Source organism: Vicugna pacos, chromosome 5 (assembly GCF_048564905.1).
Source record: "Vicugna pacos chromosome 5, VicPac4, whole genome shotgun sequence".
Lineage (NCBI taxonomy): Eukaryota > Metazoa > Chordata > Mammalia > Artiodactyla > Camelidae > Vicugna > Vicugna pacos.
In genome coordinates this window covers 96,339,833-96,364,929 of record NC_132991.1, presented here as the reverse complement: position 1 = coordinate 96,364,929, position 25,097 = coordinate 96,339,833, and the positions used below count along the sequence as shown (strand labels likewise).

The window sequence follows — 25,097 nt, the reverse complement described above, 5'->3', positions numbered from 1 at the left end:
ACCCTGTGACACACTTGAGTCGGCTTCACTTAGCCTTTTCGTCTTCCTGAGCCACAGCCACCAAGTACTAATTACCACTGCTTTGTGGTGTGCTTTGCTTGTTTGAGGTGAATCCCGCCCCCCGCCCTTGTTTCTTTAATTTTCTTCTTCAGCAAATTACATAGACCAGTTTTATTTTTCGGTGAATTGGGAAATCTTTTTTACTGTCTTTAAAAAAAAAAACAGAAACAAAAAACCCCTGCTGACACATTGTGTTAGTTTCCTAGGGCCATGGTAAATTACCACAAATTTAGTAGTTTAGAGCAACAGAAATTTATTCTCTCACAGCTCTGGAGGCCAGAAATCTGAAATCTGGCCGGCCACACCCGCTCTGGGTTCCAGCGGAGGAACTGTTCCTTGCCTCCCGCAGCTTCTGGGGCTGCTCCCACAGCCCGCGCCCACCTTGGGGTACGGTGTTCCAGGCTCTGCCTCCGTTTCCCCGCTAGCTTTCTCCTTGTTACATCTCTTTGCCTTCCGTTTTGAAGGCACTTAGGACCCACCCACACAATCCAGGGTAATCTTTAATTGCATCTGGAAAGACTTTTCTTCCAAATAATGTTAACGTTTACATTCCAGATGTCAGGACTGAATGTTTAAGGTGGCTGTTACTCAGCCCGCCACAGATGTGACGTGGCATTTCCTTGAGGGTGGAGGTGAACTTGGAGAAAGCAGACATCCTGTGACAGGTCCCCAGGATGAGACTTGGCATCGTATTCATGGCTTGGGCATCTGGTGTGTGTGTGTATTTTGCTGACATTGAACTTTTCTTCAGTTCTCCTAGCTTTTCACTGTCACAGAGGGGTTTCCTAGACAGACGGTTATCTGCAAATAGAGGCGTTTGTGTCTCTGAGTACTTATTTCTCCTTAGGCTGCATGTTTGACCACAGGAGACATCTTTGCTGATTTGTTACTTATTTTAATAAGATAATCTTAGCTTTTCACTAAATATGATGTATTTTACTTCAGGGAAATAGTCTTCAGATAGCCATTCCCTTCTACCCCTGGTGTTAACCTCCTTGGGAAGTAAGAAATAGATGCTGAATTCATCAGTCTCTTGGGCGTTTTTCAGTCTTTTTTTGAGGTGGAGGTAATTAAGTTTATTTATTTTTAATGGAGGTCCTGGGAATTGACCCCAGGACCTCGTGCATGCTAGGCATGCGCTCTACCACTGAGCTGTACCCTCCCCCTGGGCATTTTTTAAATAATCTATCAGTCATGTATCTGTGTTTACTTGTTGACACAAGTGTGAGGTGCATACATTGCCTAGTACTGACTCCTTGCTGCATCCCTAGAACGTAGTGCATTACTCTCTAGATTTAGAGTGGATTTATTAGGTTGGTGTTTTTTTAAAATGTTATGTGTTTGTAAACTGATTTGTAGTTGACAGTCTCTTTTCTCTGCAGCATCCACTCATTGTTTTGAGGAGGCAAAACTGTGCCCTGATTTTCCTCTAGGGAGCCACCCTTTCCACCATGTACAAGCCATGTGTCTTGGATGAAATGGCCCAGCTGCGTGAGTAGACCCTGATTGGCTGTGGCTTATAGACATATCCCATCCCCTTGGCCCCTTGACTATAGTTATTGGTCCCCTAATGGGCTTAGAACCCAATTAATACCAGTGAGCTACAAAAATAATTTATGGGGTCCCCATGGGGCAAAGAAGCTCTTACTTCCTTGGGAGCTACCGGAGATGTAATCACTGCCGTTTGTAGCACTGTTCTTACTCAATACCAGGCAGGGATAGTGCTGTATCAGTGTGAGCATGTGTTCTTCGTGGTCTTTCCGTGGCTTTGCCAGACTAGAGAGTTCATTGCTTTTGGATCGCTTCTTCAGAGAAGCCAGTTCTGGCTTTGACTGACCAAGCTAAGCTGCCTTTGTTTCTTCTGTTTTCTTGTTCACCAGTTCTTCTTTTGTTTATATATTCACACTATTTTCTTTGATTTTTTTTTCTTTCCATCTTGACTTGAATGCTTAGCTCATTTATCCTCATTCCTCTTTATAATTAACTTCGCAAGTTTGATTAATCCTCAAAGTGCAGCTTTGGGAGTGTCCTGCAGACCTTGGTGAGTAGTTCTCTTTGATGTTTTTTTAGCCTTTTTGTTAGAAAACCTTTCAAGCGAATCCCAAGATAGGAGAGAATACTGATATTTCATACACCTGTCACCCAGCTTGAACAATTACCAGAATTTTACCATTCTCATTTTATCTTTCCCTGCTTGTCCCCTACTCGCCATACTTTTCATTTTGAGTTTGAGTGTTTTGAAGCAAATTTCACATTTTGTGTCCCTTGTAAATACTTAGAGCATGGGTCTTTAGTAGATGAGGGTTTTAAAGAAATCATATCTAAAAACCGTGTTAATAGTTAACAATTCAGTATCTATTCTGTGTCAGTTTTCTCCAAATGTCACAAAATAGTTTTTACCTTTGGTTTGTTTGAATCAAAACCTGAAGAAGTTCTCCACACTGCATTAAAATCTAGGCAATTAAAAATCTTTGACAGTTCCTTGTCCTCTTTTTTAAAAAAGTGCCGCTTGTTTGTAAAAGCACCAAGGCCGTTTGGGCTGTGCTTCTCCCACACTCTGGATTTGGTTGGGTGTATCTTGTGGTGGTATGTGATGCATTTCTCTGATCCGCAGAGGTCTTGTTTGTTTGTTTTTGTTCTTTCAAAAGTGGAGTGGGGAGGGGGCCAGGAACACGTCCTTTTTTATCAACCAGTTATCTAATGGGCTTAATAGCCATTTTGCTTATGTCCATTGTTTCATTGGTCGGTTTCCTGTTGCTGATGTCACAAACTACCACACAGTTGGCTGAAGTCTGCCTCCCTGGGCTGAGTCTGGGTGTCAGCAGGGCCCCCTCCTGGCTGCTTTAGGGGACTGTCGATGCCTTGCCTTCTTCAACTTGTTGAAGCTCCTGCATTCCCTGTGGCCCCTCCTCCGTCTTCAAAAGTGCATGATTTTAAGGACGCTTACTTAATTCTTAGCTTAATTCATTTGTAACATGTACAGGTTCCAGGGCTAAGTACTGGATATCTTTGGGGGGGGCCATGATTTAGCCTGCAATTGGCAGTTGCAAAATGAATGTTTTCCTAATTCTGTTTCTATATTTACTTATTGGCATTTTTACATGAAGAAGTTTTCCTTTATCAATTCTGGTTACTTTGAAATATAATTCCTGCTGGAGAGAAAGGAGAAATGGTTTCATTCCTTTATTAACATTTAGAATACGTATGGACTGGCAGCTTCGGAAGCAACAGTGCACTTTTGTTGCTCGCCCCCCAGTGTTATAAACTTGTGGATATGCAGATAATTGTGTTTCAGCCCATTGGTATTCGTGTTGTTTCCCAAATTGGCTTCTGTGTTCCTTGGACGTGACCCCACTAGTCTGACTGTGTCCTTGCTTTCAAGGACGTTCCGTCTTGTCCATCTTCTGCACTAGACCTGGAACCGCCTGTTCTTCCAAGGAACTCTGGCTCTTCTGAGTGGGGAGCCGTGTGGACGCTGCGGTACACGTGCTGGGAGGCCTTGTGCCTCTGCGCTGCTCCTCGGAGCAGACAGACGTCGGAAGCAGTCGTGAATTCAGATGAAGATGTACTTGTGCTGAAAATCGTGATTTTAAGGCTGTTGACTTGACTACCTAGTCCCCTTATCCTGCACCGTGAAGCACTTTCAGAATGATGTTAACTAGAGTTAGTAGGGTGTATCCCACCTGGAGTATACTGTCAGGTTGTTGTGTTTGAAAGTTACGATTTCTCTGATGCTTATGCCGCCAAAGTGACGTTGTTAGGTTGATTTCAATTTTTTTTAGTAAAATTGTTTAAGTATGATAAACATACAGAGAGCTGTGCAAATCCTTAGTGAAAATTCATTGAGCCATAAGCATTAATGACACCCACCTATGTAACCCGAATCACAATAAAGGGGTAGGACATACTTGTTTTCAGTTTGTTCTTCTCTGATTTACATGGTTCTAAAGGCAAAGCTGTGAATCATGGCATATTCATGAGTTTGATTCCATCCCTGTCCCTCCTCCCTTTTTTCCTTCTCCCATTGTTTCTTGAAGATACAGCCAGACAGGTAGACACTTGTGTTTCTGACTCTTTCTGGGAGTAAGGGCACATAGTCTGCACCTGCTGCCTCCTTTGCGTTTCCCACCGACTGCATGACCTAGAGACCGTGCATAACTGCATGTGGAGATCTTGTCCAGCCCCTTGCGCGTCACTGCGTGGACACAGGATCCAGTCTGCCTCCTCCTTAAGGAGTTTGTGGTTGCTTCCAGACTTCTTTAGCTTCCGTGTCTCACCATCTCTGCTCTTGCCCTTCCACAACCGCTTCTTCACACAGTGAGTGGAGTTCACCGCAAGTGGGTCTTCTTGTCTCTTGGAGCTGGCCTCCATGGGTTCCCTGTGGTCGAGCTGCTGTGCTGGTCTGGACCCCGGTGCCCCTGCTCCCTGTCCTTGGCTGCCCATGGAGCCTCGGCCAGTTGTCTTTGTCTTCTGTCCCTCTTTGGTGATTACTGGTTTTCTAGTGGTGGGGTTAACGCTTGCCCTGTCCTGCCTTTTCTCCTGACAGATGGCACCTCTGAGTTCCTGCTCCCCAGATGCTCTCACAGCGTGGCAGCCTACCCTGGGTCCAGGGTTTGACTCAGGACCGAGGTTAGATAGCTCTGCTTTGGTCTGGGTACTTACTGTACTTGGATTACTGCACCTTGATGTTGAATTAGTTCTTTCGTAGGGGCTGGAGGGGACAGCTGTATTACTAAGGGTTTCTAGGAGGTCTTTAAATCCCAAAGTGGGGTTTAACCCCAGGGCAGACGTAGAAAGATGATATCAGAAGAGACAGAGGAGTCCCGTCTCCTCATTTAGCAAACGAGACAACCCGGTTGAAGAGGTGTGGCTTGCCCCTGTCGACAAACAGATGGCACCCTGGAGCGCTGCTGAGGCTGGAATCTGGAGAGGAGAGGCTGGGAGGCTGGATTTTTCTGTGCCTATTGTATGAACATGAGCCCGTGGAACTTTTCTGTGTAGGAGAAAAGTATCTTCAAGTATCAGTTGCCCTAGGTCAACCTTGAAATTACTTTGTTTCTTGTAATGTGATTGTAGGACTGATGGGGAGACTGCCGGAGCCCCTTCCTCTGTGGCCATTCCATCCTCGTCCTTCTCTTCCCAGGAACGCCGTCGCCGATGAGGCAGGGCCAGTGGACGTCCAGCCTGTACAGACCAGTGTATGTGTGGAGGAGCTGCTCTGAAGCACAGCATTCAGAGATGTGTCAGTGATGCCCTTCTGCCCCGAAGCAGCGGTTGTCTCTCTGACACAGTCAGACTTTTAGAGAAGGAGACCCCGAGGAGGCATCTCACCCGGACAGCCACCCCGCAGGGAGCGGGTCACCGGGCAGGAAGGGCTCTGCCCAGTTTCCCAGGGTACGAGTCCAGACTGCCCCCTCTCAAGGACCTTCGTCTTTGTGCTCAGGTGGAAGGTGTCTCTGCTCGTTGTTCTGGTCGTGTGCTGGCAGCTGCACAGAGCCCCGGTCCTTCTGCGCTCCTCTCCGCACACTTGAGACAGTTGAGGTGCCTTCCAGTTCTCAAAGAGTTTTGATGGGCCAAAGTCTTATCCTCTCTGCGATCAGCAGTCCCTCACCAAGAAATTACAGCAGCAAAAGGCTTACTTTAGACTTCTTGCTGATAACATGGTCTATGGAACAGGAAAGAAGATTCTTGTGACTCTGCCCTTACTTGTTTGTCATAGCTCGTGCGGTTAGTAGCACCTCTTATTCCCCTCTCCAACGGGAAGCATCTTTGTCGAGAAAGTAAGCGTCACATAGTACAGAGCATGCCCCGCCCCCCAGTTACCTGTGGTGAGCACTTAACACTTGTCCAACCATAATTTCTGTACCTGTTAAAACATACTTTTTTGGCAAGTGGTATATGGAATGTACGCTGTGTTCACATGTGCTCACCTCCTGACTTCACAGTAAAATTGCTGTCTTTCCGAGGCAGTAAGTGCAGTCCCCTCCTTAACCTGGAACCGATGCTTCTCACGCCCAGCTCTGTGCTCCTGTCCTTTGTTCTCAATGGCTTGAGTGTCCTTCTGGAGATATTTTATGCACAAACAGGGCTCTCTGACAGCTGGTTACACGTCAGTATGACCACAACTGCCCTTTTCTCGCTGCTGACACAGACACTGGGGACGTGGCTGGAACGGGGCACTCACACCATGCAGGGCCGAGACCTTGTGTTGGAGGCCCTGCTGGCTGTTCTGCATAATCTCTTCGTACATAAACCAGCCACATGTCATCTAGGACGTTCAGCAGCAGTTTCTTTGAGGTGGATCAGGAATTTAAGACACTTACAGAGCAGTTAGAATGTAGGGTTCCTTGAGATTTCTAAGATTTTTTTCAGTGTGACAGTTTTTTTAAGGCAAACTGGCTTTACTGAGAATTTCGATGTGGTAAACTTTAAGTGTTCATAGAAACATCTCTCTTGACTCTTACTTCCTTACTTGTATTATTTTTATCTTATGTGATTACATTAACAAGCAGAACTGGCATGCGCGGCTTGGGGATCCAGCATGTACCGTCGCTGGTGGGGCTAGAGCCAGGCGTCCATCTGGGGAGAGGGGTGTCAGCTCATAGTTCTCTGGGAGCACGGAGGCTTGGGTGTTTGTGAAAGTCAGGTGTGAGGCTGTGTGCTACAGTCTCCTCCTGGTGGAAACAGCACAGGTGTCCAGTCCTTGCTTCTACAAAAATGCTACAGTATATTTACGTTTGGACGTATCTATGAACATATATGCGAGAAAGTCTTAGAAGTAGCAATTGGTGAGTCAAAGAAAATTTGCATTTTAAATTACAACGTGTGATTAAATGTCTCTTCAAGGAGGTCACGTCTGTTTTTATTCCTCTGGTGTCCTCCCAGCTTTTCTGTCATCCTACTGTGTTTCTGCCGACTTGAGAGGTGAAATGTAGAGTCTCATCCTGCCTTCGAACTGCATTTTTTTGTACACGTTAAGTAAATGTTGCTTGCATTTCTGTGAAAGATTGACTGTTTTTATAAAGTTTATTAATAAGGACAACTTTTTGTCAGGTTGCATAGCTGCTTTGATTCAGAAAAACAGCTCTTGTGGCCTTGCTGTTCAGTAAGAGCTCCACATGTCAGCTAAAAGTTTCTAGTGTCCAGCTTAAAAAAAAAAAAGGAAACAAGTGAAATTTAAGTCAGTGATACATTGTGGCTGGCCTAATCCACGATACCATTGCAGCATGTAATCAGCATAACATTACCAATGTGTCTTTCAGACGTTACAACCTGTGTCAGTTCAAACTAGCCACGTCTCATGTGTCCGTGGACACACGTCAGCCAGCACGGCTCTCTGCAGAGGACTGTTTCATTTCATTTCTATGGAAATCCATTAACTTACTCTTTTGAACTTAAGCTTTGTCCCAGCTGCATCTTAAAAAGAGTTATAAGGTGTATTTGTCTGACACATATTCTTAATTTAGACTAAATAAATATCATTCTTTACTCATCTGTATAAAGTTATGCCGTTTCAGTATTTATAAAATTAACATAATACAGTATTATGTTAAATGTATTCTTTTAGCAGAATGTGGTATGTTTATTTAGTGGAATTAAATGCTAATATTCCCAAATAGTTGGATACTACTATAGAGCAGATTATCTTCCTTGATCTTTTTAACAATTTACAGAGGCCCCAGGGTTTATACAGATGGGAAACAGAGCTTAAACAACCAGCCAGGGTGACCCAAATACTGTCTCACCAGATTCCAAAGGTGGGTCCTGACAGCAGGTTTGTGTTCTTCATACAGTCTTCTCACTGGAGAGGCCTGTCATGGCTCAGCTAAAACTCAGTTAAGTTACCGTCTTCGCACCACGTGGAAGTGCATGTCGTTGAGGAGAATTCTTTGTCACCCTTTCTGTCACTTCCTAGAACGAAGTGGCGCTGACAAGAGTTAGCGGAGGAGGAGCAGAACCACGTGAGAGGAAAGTCATTGCCGCCTGCTCTGTGCTCCGCTCTCACCTGAACTTGGACTGCTATTACTTGGGGGAAACAGTGCTGAGTTGAATGTACATATGGTAGTTAAAGGAACCTGGTTTTGGTGTTTTCGATATTAGAATATGCTACAGGTCAACTTGGGTTGATGCTACAGTTTGTATTTATAGCCGTGTATAAGTAAGCTTAATCCTGAAAGGAGTTTTTTAGTATGTTTAGCTGTCCAGAGTGATGAAAACATTCTTTGCCCTGACCTGAACACCACCCTCGGTGTGGGAAGGCGGACTGTGTTGAACACCCCCTGCCCTTAGCACCGGCTCCCTGCAGGGCTGCAGGGCTCCTGAGCAAGCATCAGTCCTGGACGCTCCCAAGCCCCAGGCTTGTCCCCTGGCGCCATCAACGGGACCCTCCTTGAACCATTTCCTGTCAGGATACACCTCAGTTTGTCTGCTGATGTGTCTCTATGTGTAGATGTTGAGCACCGCTGGCTCTGGCTGACGGTGCTGTGATGTGGTTCTCGCACACGGTTCCCTCACCCACGTGGGAGAGCTTGTTCCTGTCGCGGGTACTAGAAGTCAGGTGGTTCTCTCAGTATTTGCATCTTAAGCCTTAATAGGCCTTGTGAGTGGTATGAAGCAAGGGCCTAGGTTTCTTCTCATCTGGAGGACCGGTTTTCCCAGGGGCATTGATGGTGTGGTCCATCCACAAGGCCACCTCTCATGATTAAAGTGGCGTCTGTCTGTTTTGGTGTCTGTGCCGGGTTCTCTGTGCCTGTCTGTGCACAGGCACAGGCCACCTGAGTTACTGTAGCTGTAAAGTCTGGGACTGGGGAGGGCAGGTCCTCCCCACCTGGGTTTCCTCGGAGTTGTAACGGCTGTTTGTGGCCATTGAGCTTTTGTATAAAGGTGTTGTGTACGTATAGCTTGTATGTGTAAATATTCTAAAAATTGTGCGTTTATGCACGTTGTTTTCTGATACAGAATTATAAAATATTTCCATATAAGTGTGTATAGAAATTGTTCTATAAATGAAAATTGTATAAAATCTGACTAAAATTACACGCACTCACATGCATATACTTGCCCCTCTTGGGATGTACGTTGCACTTGCACTGAATTTCCAGTCTGATTAGGAGAGAACTGCATTGTGTGATTTCGTCTTCCTGTGTAGGGGAACATGGCATTTCCGTGTTTATCTAGGTCTTTTCTGTATTTTGACAAAGGTTTTTTACAGTGTTCTCTGTAAATCCTACTTCCTTACTAGATTTATTTCTAATAGTTTGTTGCTGGTGTTTTGGACCATAATTGATTTTATGTCCTGATCGTGTTTCCAGAAAACTGACTGACTCTTCCATTCTGATAGTGCATTTGCAGGTTCCCCAGGGTCTTGGGTCTTGTCCTTAGACAGTTGTGTTGTCCTAACCCTAACCTTTCTTTTTCTTGCCTTACTGCCCTGGCTAGAATCTCTAGTGTAGGTTCAAATACATAAAATGCTCAGTGCAACCTGTCTTCCTCATGCCCCCAGTGTGAACGCTTCTGATGAGGGCTCTCTATTAGGTGACCGTCGTCAAGTCAGGGAGGTGTCCTTGTACTCCTGGTTTTTATCAAGAATGGGTGAATGAGTCTCCATTTGATCGTTCTGAGATAATCAGATCATTCTTGCTCTGGTGCTAATAATGTGATGAATTACTTTGTTTCTGGTACTGCACCACCTTGCACTGTTGCAAGTTTATGTGTATACATGTTTGTTTTTACATTTCTGGATCAGTTTGCTAGATTATTTTAGGCTTTTGCTTTTTAAGTGCCTAGATGAAATTCACACATTCTTTTCTTCCTGCTGTCCTTGTCTGAGAGGTGTTAAAGGGCCCGGCTCTGTGAGTGAGTTGGGAAGACAGTCTCTCCTCTGGGCTTCCTTACAAAAGCACCTGGGCCTGCCCTTTGGTTGTGACTTTTTATGTTTGTTTCTTCAGAGATTGGAGAGTGTTAGTTATTTACACTTTCCATTTCTGACAGACTTGGTTTGGGTAACTTATTTTTCTAGAGATGGCCTATTTCACCTGTTTCCAAGTTTTTGATGCTTTTCTCAGTAGAATTCTTGTATGGTTTTTCAAAGTCTCTATTGTAGTTATTCTTTTTACCCCCTTTGCAGTCTTAGTATTGTCCATTGTCACCTGTTCTCTTGTTTTACTGATGGTTTATGGCATGGAGCGAATGAGTCGTTTAGGCTCAGCTGCAGGTGGTTCATTCTCTGTAGTATGTCTTTTACTTCGTTAATCTCTCTATTTCTACTTTCTTTGGGTTTATCCTGTTGTTTTTTTCTAATTTCAAAAAAGAGTGATTACCTAGTTAATTTCTGCATTTTCCTCTTCACTAATATGATGGCTAAGGCTATAAATTTGTCTCCGGGTTACACTCTGGCTTCATTCCACAAGTCTGGATATGTAACTGCTTTATTGCTCAGTTCTAAATATTTTCAGATTTCTTCTTTGACTCATGAGTTACTTAGGAGCAAGTTTTTAAGTTTCCAGGCTTTTTAAGCTTCTAACTTGACTTCTGATTGATTGTGTTGTGGTCACAGTATGTCGTTATGGTATCAATTTTCTGCCATTTGTTGAAAAAATTTTCGGCCTTAGCTCCTGGCCAGTTTTTATAGAAGTTCAGTATATACGGAAAAAGAATGTGTCGTTTCTGATCGTTTGGCAAAGGACGATACAAGACCAGGAACGCAGCTTCATGAACTGCATTGCTTTGGCTTCTGTACGTCTTAGTCTCCGCAGTCCGTGTTGCCCAGACTTGGGTCTTCCTTCCTCTAATCTTGGCTAGTTCGGCGTCTAGAGACCTTCGGTTTTCCCTTTAGGAGCTGTGTTGTTAGATACATGTGTGATCAGAGTTGATTGAATCTGTTACTCTTGACCTTCCTCGTTCTTAGTAATGCTTCTTACGCTACAGTCTGTTTTATCTGGGAATGGCACCGTGAGCCCAGCCTCGGTGTCCCCGGGTACTTTTCCATCCCTTTGTTTCAGCCTCTGTGTCCTCGTGGTCAGGATTCTTGAATAGCTGATAGCTGGATTCTGTCACTGGCTAGTTTAGTGTATTAACATTAGATATTGCCACATTGGATGTATTTCTTCCGTCATATTTTGTGCTTTATTTGCTGTGATTTTATTTTTTTAATCTTTACTTTTATTTTTACTGAAGTATAATCAGTTTGCAATGTTGTGTCTGCCTTGCCTTCAAATTGCTTCTCTTCTGCTTTTCTTGCTTCTTATCCTGTTTTCTTTTTTCTCTTTTATTAAATAATTAGTGATACAGAAAGCACATAACCAGTAAGTAAGAATGTGTTTTATAATGAGTACTTCTGAGCCTCCGACCTGATCCAAGATCTTGAATGTTGCTGATAACTTCCATTTGAATAAGAGTTTGGATTTTAGCTTGAAGTTTTAAAACTGTTTCTGTTTCTACTAGGTTATTTCTAAACTTTTATCACTCAACAAGGGCGGAATTAGTATCTCTAATCTCCCCTAATATAATGATCTGAAAGTGTTGTGGCTTCAGTCCCCTCCCAGCTATGCTTATTGCTGCCTTGGCTCTTGAGTCTGTCTTGCACTGTGACTCTGTGCAGATGGTGGTGGTGGTACGAGTAAGCGGTCAGTGCTTGTTTCACTCCGTCTCGGTTACTGGTTTCTTCAGCAGTATTGCTTTTCGCGAGTCCCTGGCTTCCATTTTTCCTCTTTAATAGTTACTTCAGTAGTTATCCATTGATAGTAATTTTTTTAATTTTTATCTGAAAGTGAGTATTTCATTCTTAAGACAAAGACTGCTGAGTTGGCTGTCACTGCGGTCAGCACAGCATGTAGGTGTGTCTCGCTGTCCCTGGCGGCCCCACGCCGGTGAGCACGGTGCTCCCTCCCGGGGACCTGTCCTCTCTCTCTAGCTGCTTTTGAGGTCTACTCTACTCTTCAGCGTTTGGGGGGTTTCACTATTACTATGTGAGGTTTCAGTGTAGATTAGTTTAAATTGCCCTGCTGGCCACCTGTTCTCTTTTGAGGAGGGGAAGGGCACGCTACAGCTTTGCATTCTAGAATTTTCGACAGTATTTTCCCAGGGTTCTCTGTTCTTTGTAGTTTCTTCTTTTGGGCCTCCTATTTGACATGTGCTGGACTTCTGATCCTCTTACCTGAGGGTCTTAACTTCTTTAATTTGTTCCATCTCTTGATTTTTTAATGCCATTTTATCCCTTATATCTCTGGTCACTTGGAGATTTTTTTGTAGTCTCAATCTGATAGTTCTGTCACCTGAAGTTCTTGAGTCTGATCCTATTTCAGTCTTCTTAGTTTTTGAATTTTGAATTTTGGAGCCTCTCTCCAGTGTGGGTGGATCTGCAGCCTGGCGTGAGATTTATTCGCTCCCCAGTGAGATTCCTTTCTGTTTTGTTAATTTCTAGGTTTGGGTTAGGGGTTCTTGGACAAATGGGGCTGTAGGAATTTGAACCCTAAACCTTTATTGAAGACTAGCCCACGGCTGCTAATGCTCAAGTGGTGTCCCCACCTCCCAGCACGGGCCAGTCAGGGCATCCTGCCTCTCTGTGCTAGTGGGCTTCTTTTTGTTTTTACCTACCTTCTGTTGTGGGTTAGTCCCTTTGGGGATCATGGCTTTAAGTGTGTATGTGGAAGGGGGGCTGTCTCTAACCTTTTACCTTGAGGCCCAGAGCTTCTCCCCTGTCCCCTTGAAAGCTGAAATCCCAAATGTTGCATACTGATACTCACCTTTCGAGGCAGCCTTTTGAGGGGTTTGCACATTATCTGGTTTGAGTATTGCTGGATTCAGATGTCTCAAAATTTGCCTCTATAAACTGTTAGTTTCAGCTTAGTAAAGCTTGTTGGGGAGAAAAACTCGTGGTAATTATCAGCACAGAAGCATCCTGGGATGGTTTGTAGCACAAATTTAATATTTGATTTTACATATCTTTTGTTAATGATATGTTCTTAACCGACTCTTTTAAAGCCGCCTATGCTCCAGGTACTCCGCTTCTCTGATGACTTACTAGCTTCCGTGGAAGTTCCTTGACTTTGAGTCCCACCCCTCCCCTCCCCTCCCCCCCATCCCCCTCTGTAGTGCTGAGCCCTCAAAAACAAAAAAATAACAGCAAAACACACTTGCTGGTTGGTTCATGCCCATGGAAGGACTACCTACAAACCACAGTGGTGATCCAGGAAGAGGTGCTTAGAGACGTCTTCCAAGTCTAAGGAGGTGGCGCCTCTCCAGGTACCATCCTGCTGACTTGCGGCACTGCGCTGATGAGTGTCCTCAACTCCGTGGTTTCTTCCCCTGCGGTGTCCCTGTCGGCTGTGCCGGCCTCTTCCCTGGCCTTCAGCTTGTACGTACAGTTGGCCATCTCTCGTGTCATGTCCTGAGTGTTTGCACCACGTGCCCCCTTACCAGTGGAGGCTTCCATTGGCCTCCCCATCCCAGTGCGGGCAGCCAGCAGCCCCCTGCCATTCTTGACTCCTGTTGTTCCCCATGTTCAACTAATGAGGTGCTTCCCGGCGCTCCCTTTCGTGTCCGTCCACTTAGTGTGTCTTCCACCGCCAACCTTAATGGAGAGCCATTGTCTTCAGACTGCTGTGGCGTTGCCGAGCCTCAGCCCTCCTTCCCGTCTACACACTTTGACAGTGTTCCAATAAAAAAATCCGTCTGGTGCTGCCTTCTGCCCTCAGAGCCCCCCGCCAGCTTCCCATCACCCCTAGCAGCCCTGTATCATGCATTCCAGCTGTGCTGACCTAGCCTTGGAGTCCTCTCCCGCCCGACCTCGCGGCCCGGGCCTGCGAGGGCCCTGCCTCACCCGCTTCAAGGAGTGGTCCTGGTCCTGGTCCTGCCCCATGTGGTGCACACCCACACTTCGGTAGGATTCTACTTATGCTCAGCCTTCAGAGGTGCAAACGGCATCTGTGCCTAATCCCCCACTAGGCCTGAACCCTTGAGAGAGAAGCAGCAGTGGTGGTGGTCTCTTACTACACCGTGAATGCAGACCTGACTTGTCCCTCCACCCGCCAGGGTGGGAGTCCCCAGGGGCGGGATTCTGTTCTGCTTGCTCTGGGGCCAGCTGCATCCTAGGAACACCCTAGAGATAACACTTCTGAAGAGATTAAGCCGGTAGCCAAGGAACAGAGTAGGGATATTTCATAGAAGTGAGGGGCGCAAGGAACAACCACAGGCCAGTGAGAGAATGAAAATCTGTGCTACAAACTTTGGGAGCACGGGACGTGTTCCCATGGGAGTTTTTTTAGGCCAGGTTGTCCTCCAGCAACTGGAAGTTGTAAATGGTTGGGGCCGGCAGTTAATTTCTTTTGTGTTGTTCCTCGAGGTTTCTTGTTTCTTTTTGGGATGGGGTGGTGATGCTGGTGGCCTCCGCTGTTACAGCTGCAGACCTTTCTGCCCCCTCCCCTCCCTCGCGTGCTCCCCCGCTTTCTGAAGGTGGCGATTGGTCCCCCACCCCAGGAAAGGCTGCGGAGCCCTGTGGAGTTGGGCACGACTCCTGGGGTGCCCTCTCCGGAGCTCGGGCGGGGGCGCGGCGTTGGCCGGCCTGCGGGCGGGGCGGCCTCGGTCTGACGTGTCCGGGCGGGATTGGAGCCGCCGCCCTATATAGCCGCGGGGGCCCGGGCGCCGGCCTGGAGGGAGCGAGCGAGCGGAGGTCCCGGCTTCTCCCGCAGCGAGCGGACAGACGGACGGACAGGCCGGGAGGCGGGTGCACCGCGCGGTGAGCGGGCGGGCGGGGGGCGCTGGCCGGGGTGCCGGGCGCGGGGCTGCGCGGAGAAGTTGGGGCACCGAGCTGCCGACGTGGAGCGCCGGGCGGGCGGGGGAGGGGGCCTCGGCCGCCTTCTGCCCGTCCCCACCCACCCACCGTAACCCCTACCCGGGCCGGCATAGCGCCCCCGTCGCGGGTGCCCCTCCTGCGCGGCGCGGGGGGGGGGCGGCTACGTGTCACCACTGCGCATGGGCCGCGGCGCTGGCACCGGGAGAGTGAGAAACTTTCCCCGAGTCCCGCGGCCGCGGCGCCGCACCGCCCCCCGCTCGGCGGGGCAGCCCCCCGCCCCAGTCTGGTCCCGCTCTCCCCGCGCCCCGCGCGCCCCCGACCCGGGCCGTGGCGGGGGGAGGGGCGGCCGACCTGGGCCCAGGTTGGTGACGTTGGCGGCCGGGCCGCTGCCCCCTCCCCCTCCCGCTCCCCAGCAGGGGCGCCCCTCCCCCAGCTCGGCCGACCGGCGGGGGCGGGGGCGGGTGTTGGTCCCGCGGGGCAGCCCGGCGGCGGGACCGGACGGGACGGCGGGACTGGGCCTGAGCAGGCCCGGCTGCACCTCCACCTGCTGCCGTCTGCGTGGTCGGCCGGGCCCTGCTGCTCGCCGGAGTGCAACTTGGATGTGCCCCAGGGTCCGCGGACGAAAAATACATTACGGAAAAGTACCGAATTTGGATGAAAGGCGGAGAGGCAGAGCGGGTTACTGCCCCTTTAAGCCTGTCCCCGCCCGCGGGCTCGCGTGGCCTGTGGGAGGGCCGTGCTGAGGTGGCATCTGCGAAAGTTCCTCCTGCAGGATGGGTGCCGACTTCCAGAACTCGGTGAAACGCAGATGCCCGCCTCCCGCCAGTCATGTCGACCTTGTGCCCGTGGCCTTTCTGAGATTTAAGCTTTGTGATCTTTCAGCCCATCGGGGTTTTATATTTCTATTCTAAAGACTGGTTTGTGGGCCTTGAGAAGTACTTTGAAATTTTTTTTCCTTGCAAGCTTACTGTAGGGGTAAAAGAAAATAATTTTAATTTTGGAAGAAGAGGAGAGAAGTCCTGGGTTTCAGCTGGAGGTTTTTTTGATAAACCTCCATGCCCAGTTCTGTCTGTGTAAATAGGTGCTGAAGTCCTCAGTTGGCTGAGATAAAATTCTTTCTGGACTGTTAACTCTTGAGTTCTTTGGAAAGACGACGGGGTTCCTTTTGAATGTGTAATTGGCAAAACATTACAAGGAAATCAACTTACCTTTGTTTACAAGCAAGAAAAGTAAAAATCTTCATTTGAAGGCTTTGATTGTGCATGTGTTAGGACCCAGGTTCAGATACAAGCCACCTGTGCCACGCCACGACTTCACACTTCTCCGCATGGGGAGTCCAGTGCGTGCCAGCCCTCCACACTCCCTCATCTCCGCAGGATGGAGGCACCCGGAGAGTCTTTGCTTCCATCTGTTCTCTTCCCTTTGATTCTGGTTCTGTTTGTTACATAGTTATGTTTTGAAATGTGGCCTTTTCTCTGTGTCTATGAAAGTCCGGGTTGAGAAGAGTGAGATTTGCACTGGGTGGACCTGCATGCTACTTGCACAGAAGATAGCTGAGAGCAGCTGAAATGATGAAGGGACGGACCATCTCAGGGATCACTGAAGGAGGTGGGAGAAGGGGCATCACATGTCTCAAGGAGTCTTGTAGGAAAAGGTAGACTTGCCCTCTGGGGCTAGACGGGGAAAGAAGTTGCCGATTTGGGCACACCTTCAGGCCGCCTGTTCTGACAGCCTCACCGAGGTGGAGCAGTGGTGGGGCCTGGGCTCTCTGGGAAGGCTGCCGTCCCGGAGCCTGGTGTCCCTCAGAGACCAGCAGGGACAGCTGTGCTCCTTTCACACCCGGTTTGAGCAGCGATACTCGGTCAGGTGAGGAGCTGTGATAGCAGACGTCTGGCCTCTGTTACTCGATGAAGGGGCCTGTCTGAGGTCCCCTGGGCACTTGAGACTGGGGAGCTGGGGTGGAGAGCACGAGTGCCCTGATGCTTGTGAGACTGGGAAGATCTCCGTGAGCGGGAGCAGACCTGTCAGGTGCTGTCTGTGAAGGTGGAGCCAGGGCCTGGGGTAGCAGGTGGGGGTGGGCATAGCACTGTGGACAGTTTCATAGGTGCTGCTTTGTTGAACTAGAGACAGGCCACCAATCAGGCTGGGGACGTGGAAGGGGCGCTGAGGCTGGCCTTTTGTAAGATCTACCCCAGCCCCTCAGGTAGGGCTGAGGCCTGCATTTACACGTGGGTCTCTATGTGTTTAAAACGTGTTTAAAATGGATTCTCTAAAGACAGGGTTTTGAGAAGTTTATTTAAAAAAAAAAAAACCAGAAACCTAGTTTGATGCTATCAGAACCCCAGATGTTAATCTGTTGCTTGCTGTGATCCATTCATTTCCAGCTGTGACAAACTGCCATTTGAAATCTGGAGGCTAGAGACCCAGTGTATCCTGTCAAACCAGCTTGGAGTATTTTGTAGGTCCACTCTCTGTCCTTGGCTGCCTCAGGGCCTGTGCACGTGGGAGGGTTAGAGTCTCTGGCAGGTTCTCCCTCCAGACATTAGTAGGTTCAGCCTCTTTCTTGAGCCACTTGGACTAAGGGTTCAATAGGAAGGCTGGCAGCAATTGACTGCTGAAGTGTGAGCTTCTCAGAAGACACTGAGGAGTTCGTCCCGTCTTGTGTGTGACAGCTGCAGACTGGGGGTGACCCGTCACAGACCTGTGGCTGGAGTAGGTGTGGACAGTGACTGTACTTCACAGGCTTATGTGGCTGCCACTGGGCACTGAAGACTTGCCCTGTCAGGAAGCAGGACTGGTCAGTAGGAGCACAGAGAAGGGGACATGGGCCTAACTGAGGGCATGTAGGTGAGCCCAGCTTGTTAGAAAGTGGGCGTCAGTGGGTTTGGAGAAGTGATGCTGGTATCTGGGCCGACCGGGAGAGGGAGGCCCTTCAGGTGGAAGGTCAGCAGGCAGGAGGCCGTCCGTGCTGGGTGCTCTCAGTGAGGAGAGCGGGGTGGACAGTGGGTCCCGGCTTCACCACTGGTGCCTTGGCCTAGGACACATCCATGCCGTTCCAGCCTTGCTCAGGGGACTGGCCTGACCCCTGGGGGTCCCAGGGGGCGCTCCGTTTTCACACCCTGTCAGGACCAATGTGTGAATGTGATACTCTGATACTTTGATTTAATGGAAAGGATTTTCTTTTTTGCCTTAATCATTAAAATTTGCTGATTAGAATTTGTTGGAGACAAATTCTTAAATAAAATAATCTTGGTCAGTTTGTCTGCTCCTGGGCCCCCTTGGTCTCAGGTGCACTTGTTTGCTTTGTGGGACCCATAGAGGGTCTGGCCTCTGGCTGGTGGTATGTCCCCCATGTGACTCGAGTCCCGCCTCCAGAGGTTTTTTGTTTGTTTGTTATTTTAATCCTTGAATGCTGCTTGTCTGTGTCCTCGGTGCACCCCCACTGCTGTAAACTCTTCTAGCTCCTGAAGCAGGCGCACGTTGAGGACAAGTCTTTGGGGACGTTGTCCTCCAGTTCGGGAGGGTGTTCTGGTTACACTTGTCAGTTCTCCTGTTCTAGACGCGTGCCTGACCCCTGTCATGGTGTCGGCCTCATCAAGTGCGCGGGTGTTTTGCATAAAGTGGCAGGTAACCTGCCTGGCAGCCCTGTCCTGACGTCCCCCAAGGCAAGGTGACCCATGAGCTCTTTCTTGACAGAGTGGCTCTTGGCCCTCCGGGAAGGCCTTTGAAGGCTCTTTGCACCCTGCTGTTTTGTGGCCTGGTCTCTGCGTTCCGGTGGGTTAGAAGGGGCCCGAGGGCGGCTGTAGGGGAGCAGCGAGAAGAGCAAAGGGCCGAGTGCAGGCTCGCCCTGGAGGGCCCTGGGCCCCACGGCCCGCCCACGTTCTGTTCTGCTCTCAGTCGTAGCGGCACTGCAGGACCTTTTTCCTTCTGGCCCAGCGGAGTGACGAGAGGAGTGTGGGGAGGATGGCCCAGCCATGCAGCAGAACGAGCTGGCAGCGCTGTGAGGGTTTTACTCCAGAATGTTTCGTTCAAAAGTTTTGGCAGCTGATGGGTCATTCCCTCTGGTCCCTGGAAAGGCTGCTGTCGAGAAGTTTTAGAAAGTTTGGGTTTCACTGTCGTAGGTCTTGTTTGAGGCCAATGGCCTGAGGGAAGGGGTTCTTCCATTTTTTCACCTAGGAAATTTGCCTGAGTATTGATACCATTAGCCAAAGCGTAAACAGTATTTTGACCTTTGCTGGTTAAGAGGTAGAAGGATCTGGGCTGTAGGGTGCAGGTAAGTGACGTTTCTCCGGTTTTTCTCCTTGCCCACACTAGCGAAAGCTGGCAGGCTGACAGGCGGCCTCAGGACGGACCTTCTGGCTACTGACCATTTTGCTGGTAAGTCTTCGCTGGGTGTCCCTGGGCTGTCCCACCTTCCTTCACTGCGCTTTGAGTTTCTGGCGGTTCCCCAGAGAGGATCGCTGTCACTGCACCTCCAGCAGGCCCTTCGACGTGTCCTCTGGTTTCCGTCTGTTTCTCCCCGTGTTTCCGTGAGTGTGAACTAGCGCTTGCTCGCGATACCTGAATCTGGGTCTGCATCTCTTCAGGAGTGCAGGCCTTGTTCTTCTTGGATTCAGGGAGAGGTCTTACTGAGTTGCAAAAATGATGTCAAAACGCACTCTTACTCAATTCCTTGACCCCCTTATTTTTGCCCTGATGTACAAGAAGACACTTGCTGCATAATTGCGTGAAGAGCGTGCCGTGGAGCTCACCTAGAGTGGGAGAGAAGCTGGCGCCCTGCCTCAGGGCCAAATGAGCCCCTTTTCCAAATAAGGGAGCTGTGTCTTTGAGAGCTAGTCGCACGGAGTCCTGGGGTCCTCCGGAGTGGGGTCTGGAGCCAGCCCAGGGTTCCCGCCCTGCCCTGAGGAGCTGAGTGCCCTTGGGCGGGTCACACCTGCTGCGGGTCCACTTAAACTGTTGTCCCTGCTACCGCCTCTTGCTCTTACTGCTGCCGAAGAGCACGTGGGGCTGCTGTCCAGGGCTTTCTGTAGCTGCTGTGACAGGGGCACGTTGGACAGCGTCAGGGGGCCTGGGGTTGAACAGATTAGCCCAGTAACTGAGACAGCTGTTAGAGCCATCCAGATGTTCTGTCTGACACGTGCTGGGTTCCTGTGGGCTCCTGTGGGTGAGGAGAGGGGTGCAGACGGTGTCTCTGTGGCCCCTGTGAGTGGGGAGGTGGGTGTAGCTTGTACCTTGCGGCCCCTGGGCGTTCCGATACTGAACCTGGAGCCTCCGTCTCCTCAATCACAGGCAGCTTTTTGAGGGGTCAGTTGTCCAAGGACCTCCTTTACGTGAATTTCTCCTTTTCCTCTCTGGGTGAGAGTTTGGGTATCACCTCGCCTCAGGGGTTGTAAGTGAGGAAAGTAAGGTGTCATTTGCTGGAAAAGCAGAGTTAAAAGCCTTGGCTGAAGCTCTGAGCTGAAGAGCTCCCCGTAGCCGGGAGCTGGCCGTGCCTGGACTCTGCTCCTTCTGACTCGCCCCTCTGCTTCAGTGGCTCACCCGGACCGTGTGGAGGCGTGAGATCAACCATGAGCTCCGTTGCAGTTTTGACCCAGGAGAGCTTTGCCGAACACCGCAGTGGACTGGTTCCGCAACCGATCAAAGGTGACGGCCCGTGCTCACTCTTCCTGTTGACTGTAAGATGCTCCCCCAGATCCTGGCCAGGCCTGAGGCCTCGCGGACATGCCTCTCAGCGCCGTGCTTTTGGGGTAGGCAGGCCCAGCAGTGCTGTGCACTCTGCTTTGCACTGCCCTTGTGTGCAGGCCAGTAGCAAATGTCAGATTTAAAATGTGGGCAACTTTCTGGAAAGCCAGTGGACTTGGCCATTGTGGTTAATGGGATTCTTTTTCAAAACTGCTGTTCCCAGATGCTCGAGCCAGTCTGGGCTGTGCGGCATCCCAGAGCGCTGTCCGGAGACCGCTCTGAGGATGCAGGCTGGGCTCTGGCTTCTGCGTTCCCCAGCACAGCCGGCCAGGATCAAGGGCAGTGCTGTCCAGCAGACACGGAGCAGGAGCCAGTACATCTGAAACACTGTCGTTTCGACAGCTCTTTAATGTACAAGTAAAAACTGATATCTTACACTCTTTTCTTTTCCTTCAAAATTTGGTGTATGTTTGTAACTGCAGGACAGCTGAATTTTCACTCAAAACCCTTCATGTTCAGACTTCATGGAATTTTCAGTTGAAAGAGCAGATTGTTTTACTCTCTGTTGTTCAAACAGTCTTTAAAGTTTTCAATAACTGAATGGAGTATCAGCTCTTAAGTTGACACTAATTGGAATTAAAAACTTACTTCGTCAGCTGCACGAAGTAAGTTTCACGTGCTGGTTTCTAGGCGGTGGAGACCCTGACACTGCTGCCCGCTTTGGATCTGGGTGCCTGCAGGCCTGGGTCTAATACACAGTCGAGCAACCCTACGGGGTCTGCGTTTCCCTTTCTAGATGGAGCAAGGCACTGTCAGCACGGAGCCTTTGCTGGTGTGTGGGGATAGCATGGCCACGCGGCCAGAAGTGGTGAACCCAGAGTCAGATGTGGGCCTGTCTGAGTCCAAAGGGCGTCCCTCTGTGCACGTCTGCCCGCAGTCGTTTTGATTGGGCTCCACCGTTGCCAGACACCGTGCTCAGCCCCAGAAGTCTGGCGTGGTCCAGACAGCCACTCTGCTTTCGTGCAGCTGTGGGTGACAGGACAGAGGGGGAGTGTTAGGGTGCTCTGGGGGGAGCCCTTCATTATTAGGGACCTGGTCTCCACAAGGCTGGTGCTCCCTGCAGGGCTGGGGGAGGTGAGGGGTCCCGCAGGCTTTCGGCATCATGCTTTACAGTGCATAGTCGGCTGGAGCTGGCCTGGAGGGGGTTCCCCCAGCCTGGGGCGGCTCTGTGGCTTTGTTCTGCACATGTAAGAGCTGGCAGTGTGCCAGGTATTGTGGCTGTGCTTTTTTAAGATAAGGATTAGGTGACTCTCTGAAGGGCTTAAAAATCTCTGTGGCAAGGCCTGCCTTCAAGAAGCTCACCCCTCCGGTGGGTGGGGGCACCGGTGTCTGAGCTGACCATTCACGGGGCAAGGGGGTGCTGTCAGGGTCAGAGTCTGGCCCTTGCAGTTCGTAGGCCGCCCTGGAGGGCGCTGGGCCTGGTGACCTGCCGGGGCCCTGCCCGGCTGCTGTGAGAAGGGAGGGGAGCTGTCGCTCCCGGTGGTACGGTTTTCGCTACTGTTTCATTGCGGCGGTTGTTCCCGTTAAAACCTCCTTGGTGTTTTCCTCTAATACTGAAAGCAGTGTGCTTCCTTAATCTCTGTTGGCCGGTCCAGTTGCCACTTTAAACTCAGAAGAGGAGAGCGACCCTCCAACCTACAAGGATGCCTTCCCCCCACTCCCTGAGAAAGCAGCTTGCTTGGAAAACGCCCAGGAACCAGCCGGCGCCTGGAGTAACAAGATCCGGCCCATCAAGGCCTCGGTCATCACTCAGGTAGGAGGTCCACTATGCCTTCCCCTGACCCTCCACGTAGGAGGTAGTAGCATCCGATGGAAGACACAGAAATGAGAGTGCTCTGGGCGTGCGGGGAGGCTTTCAGGTTGAAGCAGCCTCTTCGTTCCACCCGCACTCCCTCCCCTGAGCTCCGGGGAGGGGATGGTCCCCTTTGTCTTCCGTCCACCGCAGTCCGGTCTGCTCCCGGCTGCTGAAAGTGCCCTTGCCTTTCCTGCCGTCCACTCCAGCGGCCCCCCGCTGTCCTGACGCAGCCTTCCCCTGTGGGCTGTTGGGGACCCCCCGGCCACTCTCTGCTCCCTGGAACTGGGCGTTGGCAGGCGCAGTGCTTTCTGTGTGAGTCCACGTCGGGTCATGGGTGCTGGCTGCCAGCTGTGCACTGAGAGAAGTCCCCTTCCCTGAGCCCAGGACTCACAGCCAGCTGTGTTCTGGTTCTTGCTGTCTTTCGAGTGGCTGTCTAAGATGTGCCTGGTTTCTTCCCGGCCTTCCTGATCTTGTGAATGCATTGCATTCCGCCCAGCAGCTCAGGCCGCGAAGCACAGTCCTTTTGGCTCCTCCTGCTTCCACCCCTGTCTCTGCTCAGTCGTCGGTCAGAACGTGTCCCGCTCAGGACCCTCACTGTCTTCTCATCTCCCTGCAGGGTGGGCTGAGGGGCCCAGCCCCACCCTTCTGTCTCTGGGCCCACACCCTGCTGTGCTCAGATGCTCCCTGTCTGCTGTCCCGCCTTCACTCTTTGTCACCTCCCAGGAGAGCCCGCTAGTCTTTGCCTCTTAAGAGCAAAGGAAGAAGGTCTTTCTGACCTTTTTAGCATCTCCGTTCACCCTCCTCCACCCAGCCTCTCTCCCCTCTGTTTGCTTCTGTCACTGACTTTGCTTCTCGTTGCCTGACCCTTCCCCCCACCCTCCCCTTGCCACCCGTTTGCACAGGGTGGCTTCTCTTCTTCACTGGGATGTCAGCCTCCTGCCCTTAGGCACTTTCTGCCACTTTCTTTGCTCAGTGTGTTCAGTCCTAGGCTTCAGTGCCCTCTCCTCTTCTTGATCTCGTGACCGTCTCTTCCTGACCCTTTATGAGCAGGTGTTCCATGTGCCCTTGGAGGAGAGAAAGTATAAGGACATGAACCAGTTTGGAGAAGGTGAACAAGCAAAAATCTGCCTCGAGATCATGCAGAGGACAGGCGCTCACCTGGAGCTGTCCCTCGCCAAGGACCAGGGCCTCTCCATCATGGTTTCAGGGAAGCTGGACGCCGTGATGAAAGCTCGGAAGGACATTGTTGCTAGGCTGCAGACCCAGGTGAGTATCCCCAGGCCAGTCCCCCCTGGGGCTGCACTCACGCTGCCGGCCGCTGGGGACGTGGCTCGGACTTCACGAGACTCTGTCCACCAGTGGGCAGGCCCATAGCCCCCTGGTGTTTCTATTGGAAAAGCGCTAAATCAGGAGTAGAACTGGGACGCCTGCCTTTTGTGCTATTTGGATGAATGAACTGAAAGTTGAAGGCTTATCCCAGAGTTTCAGACACTTGAATTAGCTTGCCTGGACGGTGGAGTAAGGGCCCCGGTGTACAGACCGGTAGCTCCCAGCTTCCGCGTGACAGTCAGGGGGTACCTTCGTTGTTACACACATTTCCAGGCCCCAGGCTTGGGCGGCTACAGATTCAGAGTTTGTCTGTTCTTTAGTCCTTGGCCAGCTGACACCAGTGTCAGAATTTATTTGGGAACCACTGTGATAAATGTCAGTTAGTGATGCAGTCTTCCTGGGGCAGCATCACTATAGACCAAGATAAACACAGAGAATCTCATTGAAAGGTCGTGTGACGCTAGAGCCTTAGAGGGCCTGGTTAGAGACGAGCAGCTCTTCCCACCTGCCGCTGCGCTCTTGGGGAAGCTGGCCTTAGGGGTGGTGGTTGGAAGGTGGGGATCTGATGCCAGAGGGGCCAGGGTGGGTGCGGAGGCAGGGTCTTGGGGAGGGAGCACTGCCCTGTGAGATCCCAGCTCGCATACTCACTCAGCCCCCTGGGGCCCGCCCTAACCCCCTAGCTCCGGGGAATTAAGTCACCAAGTGTAGGAAGTGAAAAATGTGTGTAATTGTTTCACATCGTGGCTGGTGTGTGGATTATCATCTACTTGGGGACTGTTTTGCGGCTGAGCAGCGGGCAGGGAGGGAGCACTCCCAGTGCGTCTGCAGCCCTGGCCACCACCCTCCCCCCACCCCCGGGGCCTTAAAGCAAATCCCACAGTATTCACCTATCAATAATTCCCTTTTAATCCCCCTTTTTTAATACAGCTACTGTGTCAGCTCCCTCGTTAAAATTATTAGTATTTTCTTGACACACCTACGTTGAACCCAGTCTGTACACAGTCTCCCCCAGGTTTCTGAGGTGCTCCTGCGGCTGGGTTTTTTTTTCCTTTCAGTACATTCAGCATCTGGGTGAGGCCAGCGCACTGCCGTGCTTGTCAGACCTCGAGTCCCCTTCACTCCGCAGCTGTGCCCTCTCCTTTTTTCTTAATGCTGCTAGTCTGTTGACTTGGGGGGACAAGCAGGTGTTTAGTCTGTGCCACTGTCCCTCGTATGACGGTCCCTGTGAACTGGCAGTGCGACTGGGGGCTGGCTCACGCTTGTGTTGGCTGGTTTGGCAGGAGACGTGTGGGTGGTGCTTGTACTTTGAGTTGATTCCACGAGGGGTCAGCAGACGGTGGTTCCTGCCCCCCCCCCCGATTCACTGGTTCTCCTCTGAAG

At 50.4% G+C, this 25,097-nt stretch overlaps 1 protein-coding gene across 9 annotated transcripts in view; it reads left to right on the top strand.

The window, feature by feature from the left end:
* Nucleotides 1-25,097, top strand: part of HDLBP (high density lipoprotein binding protein) — a 63,636-nt gene that overhangs the window by 13,562 nt on the left and 24,977 nt on the right. For 5 of the 9 annotated variants that reach the window (XM_072962030.1, XM_006209153.4, XM_031675981.2 and 2 more), the window contains exons 2-5: nucleotides 19,166-19,228; nucleotides 20,382-20,494; nucleotides 22,189-22,346; nucleotides 23,439-23,654. In XM_072962030.1, the coding sequence (XP_072818131.1) occupies nucleotides 20,419-20,494; nucleotides 22,189-22,346; nucleotides 23,439-23,654 (450 nt within the window). In that variant the 5' untranslated portion in view covers nucleotides 19,166-19,228; nucleotides 20,382-20,418. Of the gene's footprint in view, nucleotides 1-1,534; nucleotides 1,552-5,435; nucleotides 5,455-14,723; nucleotides 14,796-16,443; nucleotides 16,460-19,165; nucleotides 19,229-20,381; nucleotides 20,495-22,188; nucleotides 22,347-23,438; nucleotides 23,655-25,097 lie in introns of those variants that run through there. The other 4 variants (XM_072962028.1, XM_072962026.1, XM_072962025.1 and 1 more) reach the window with 4 other exon arrangements.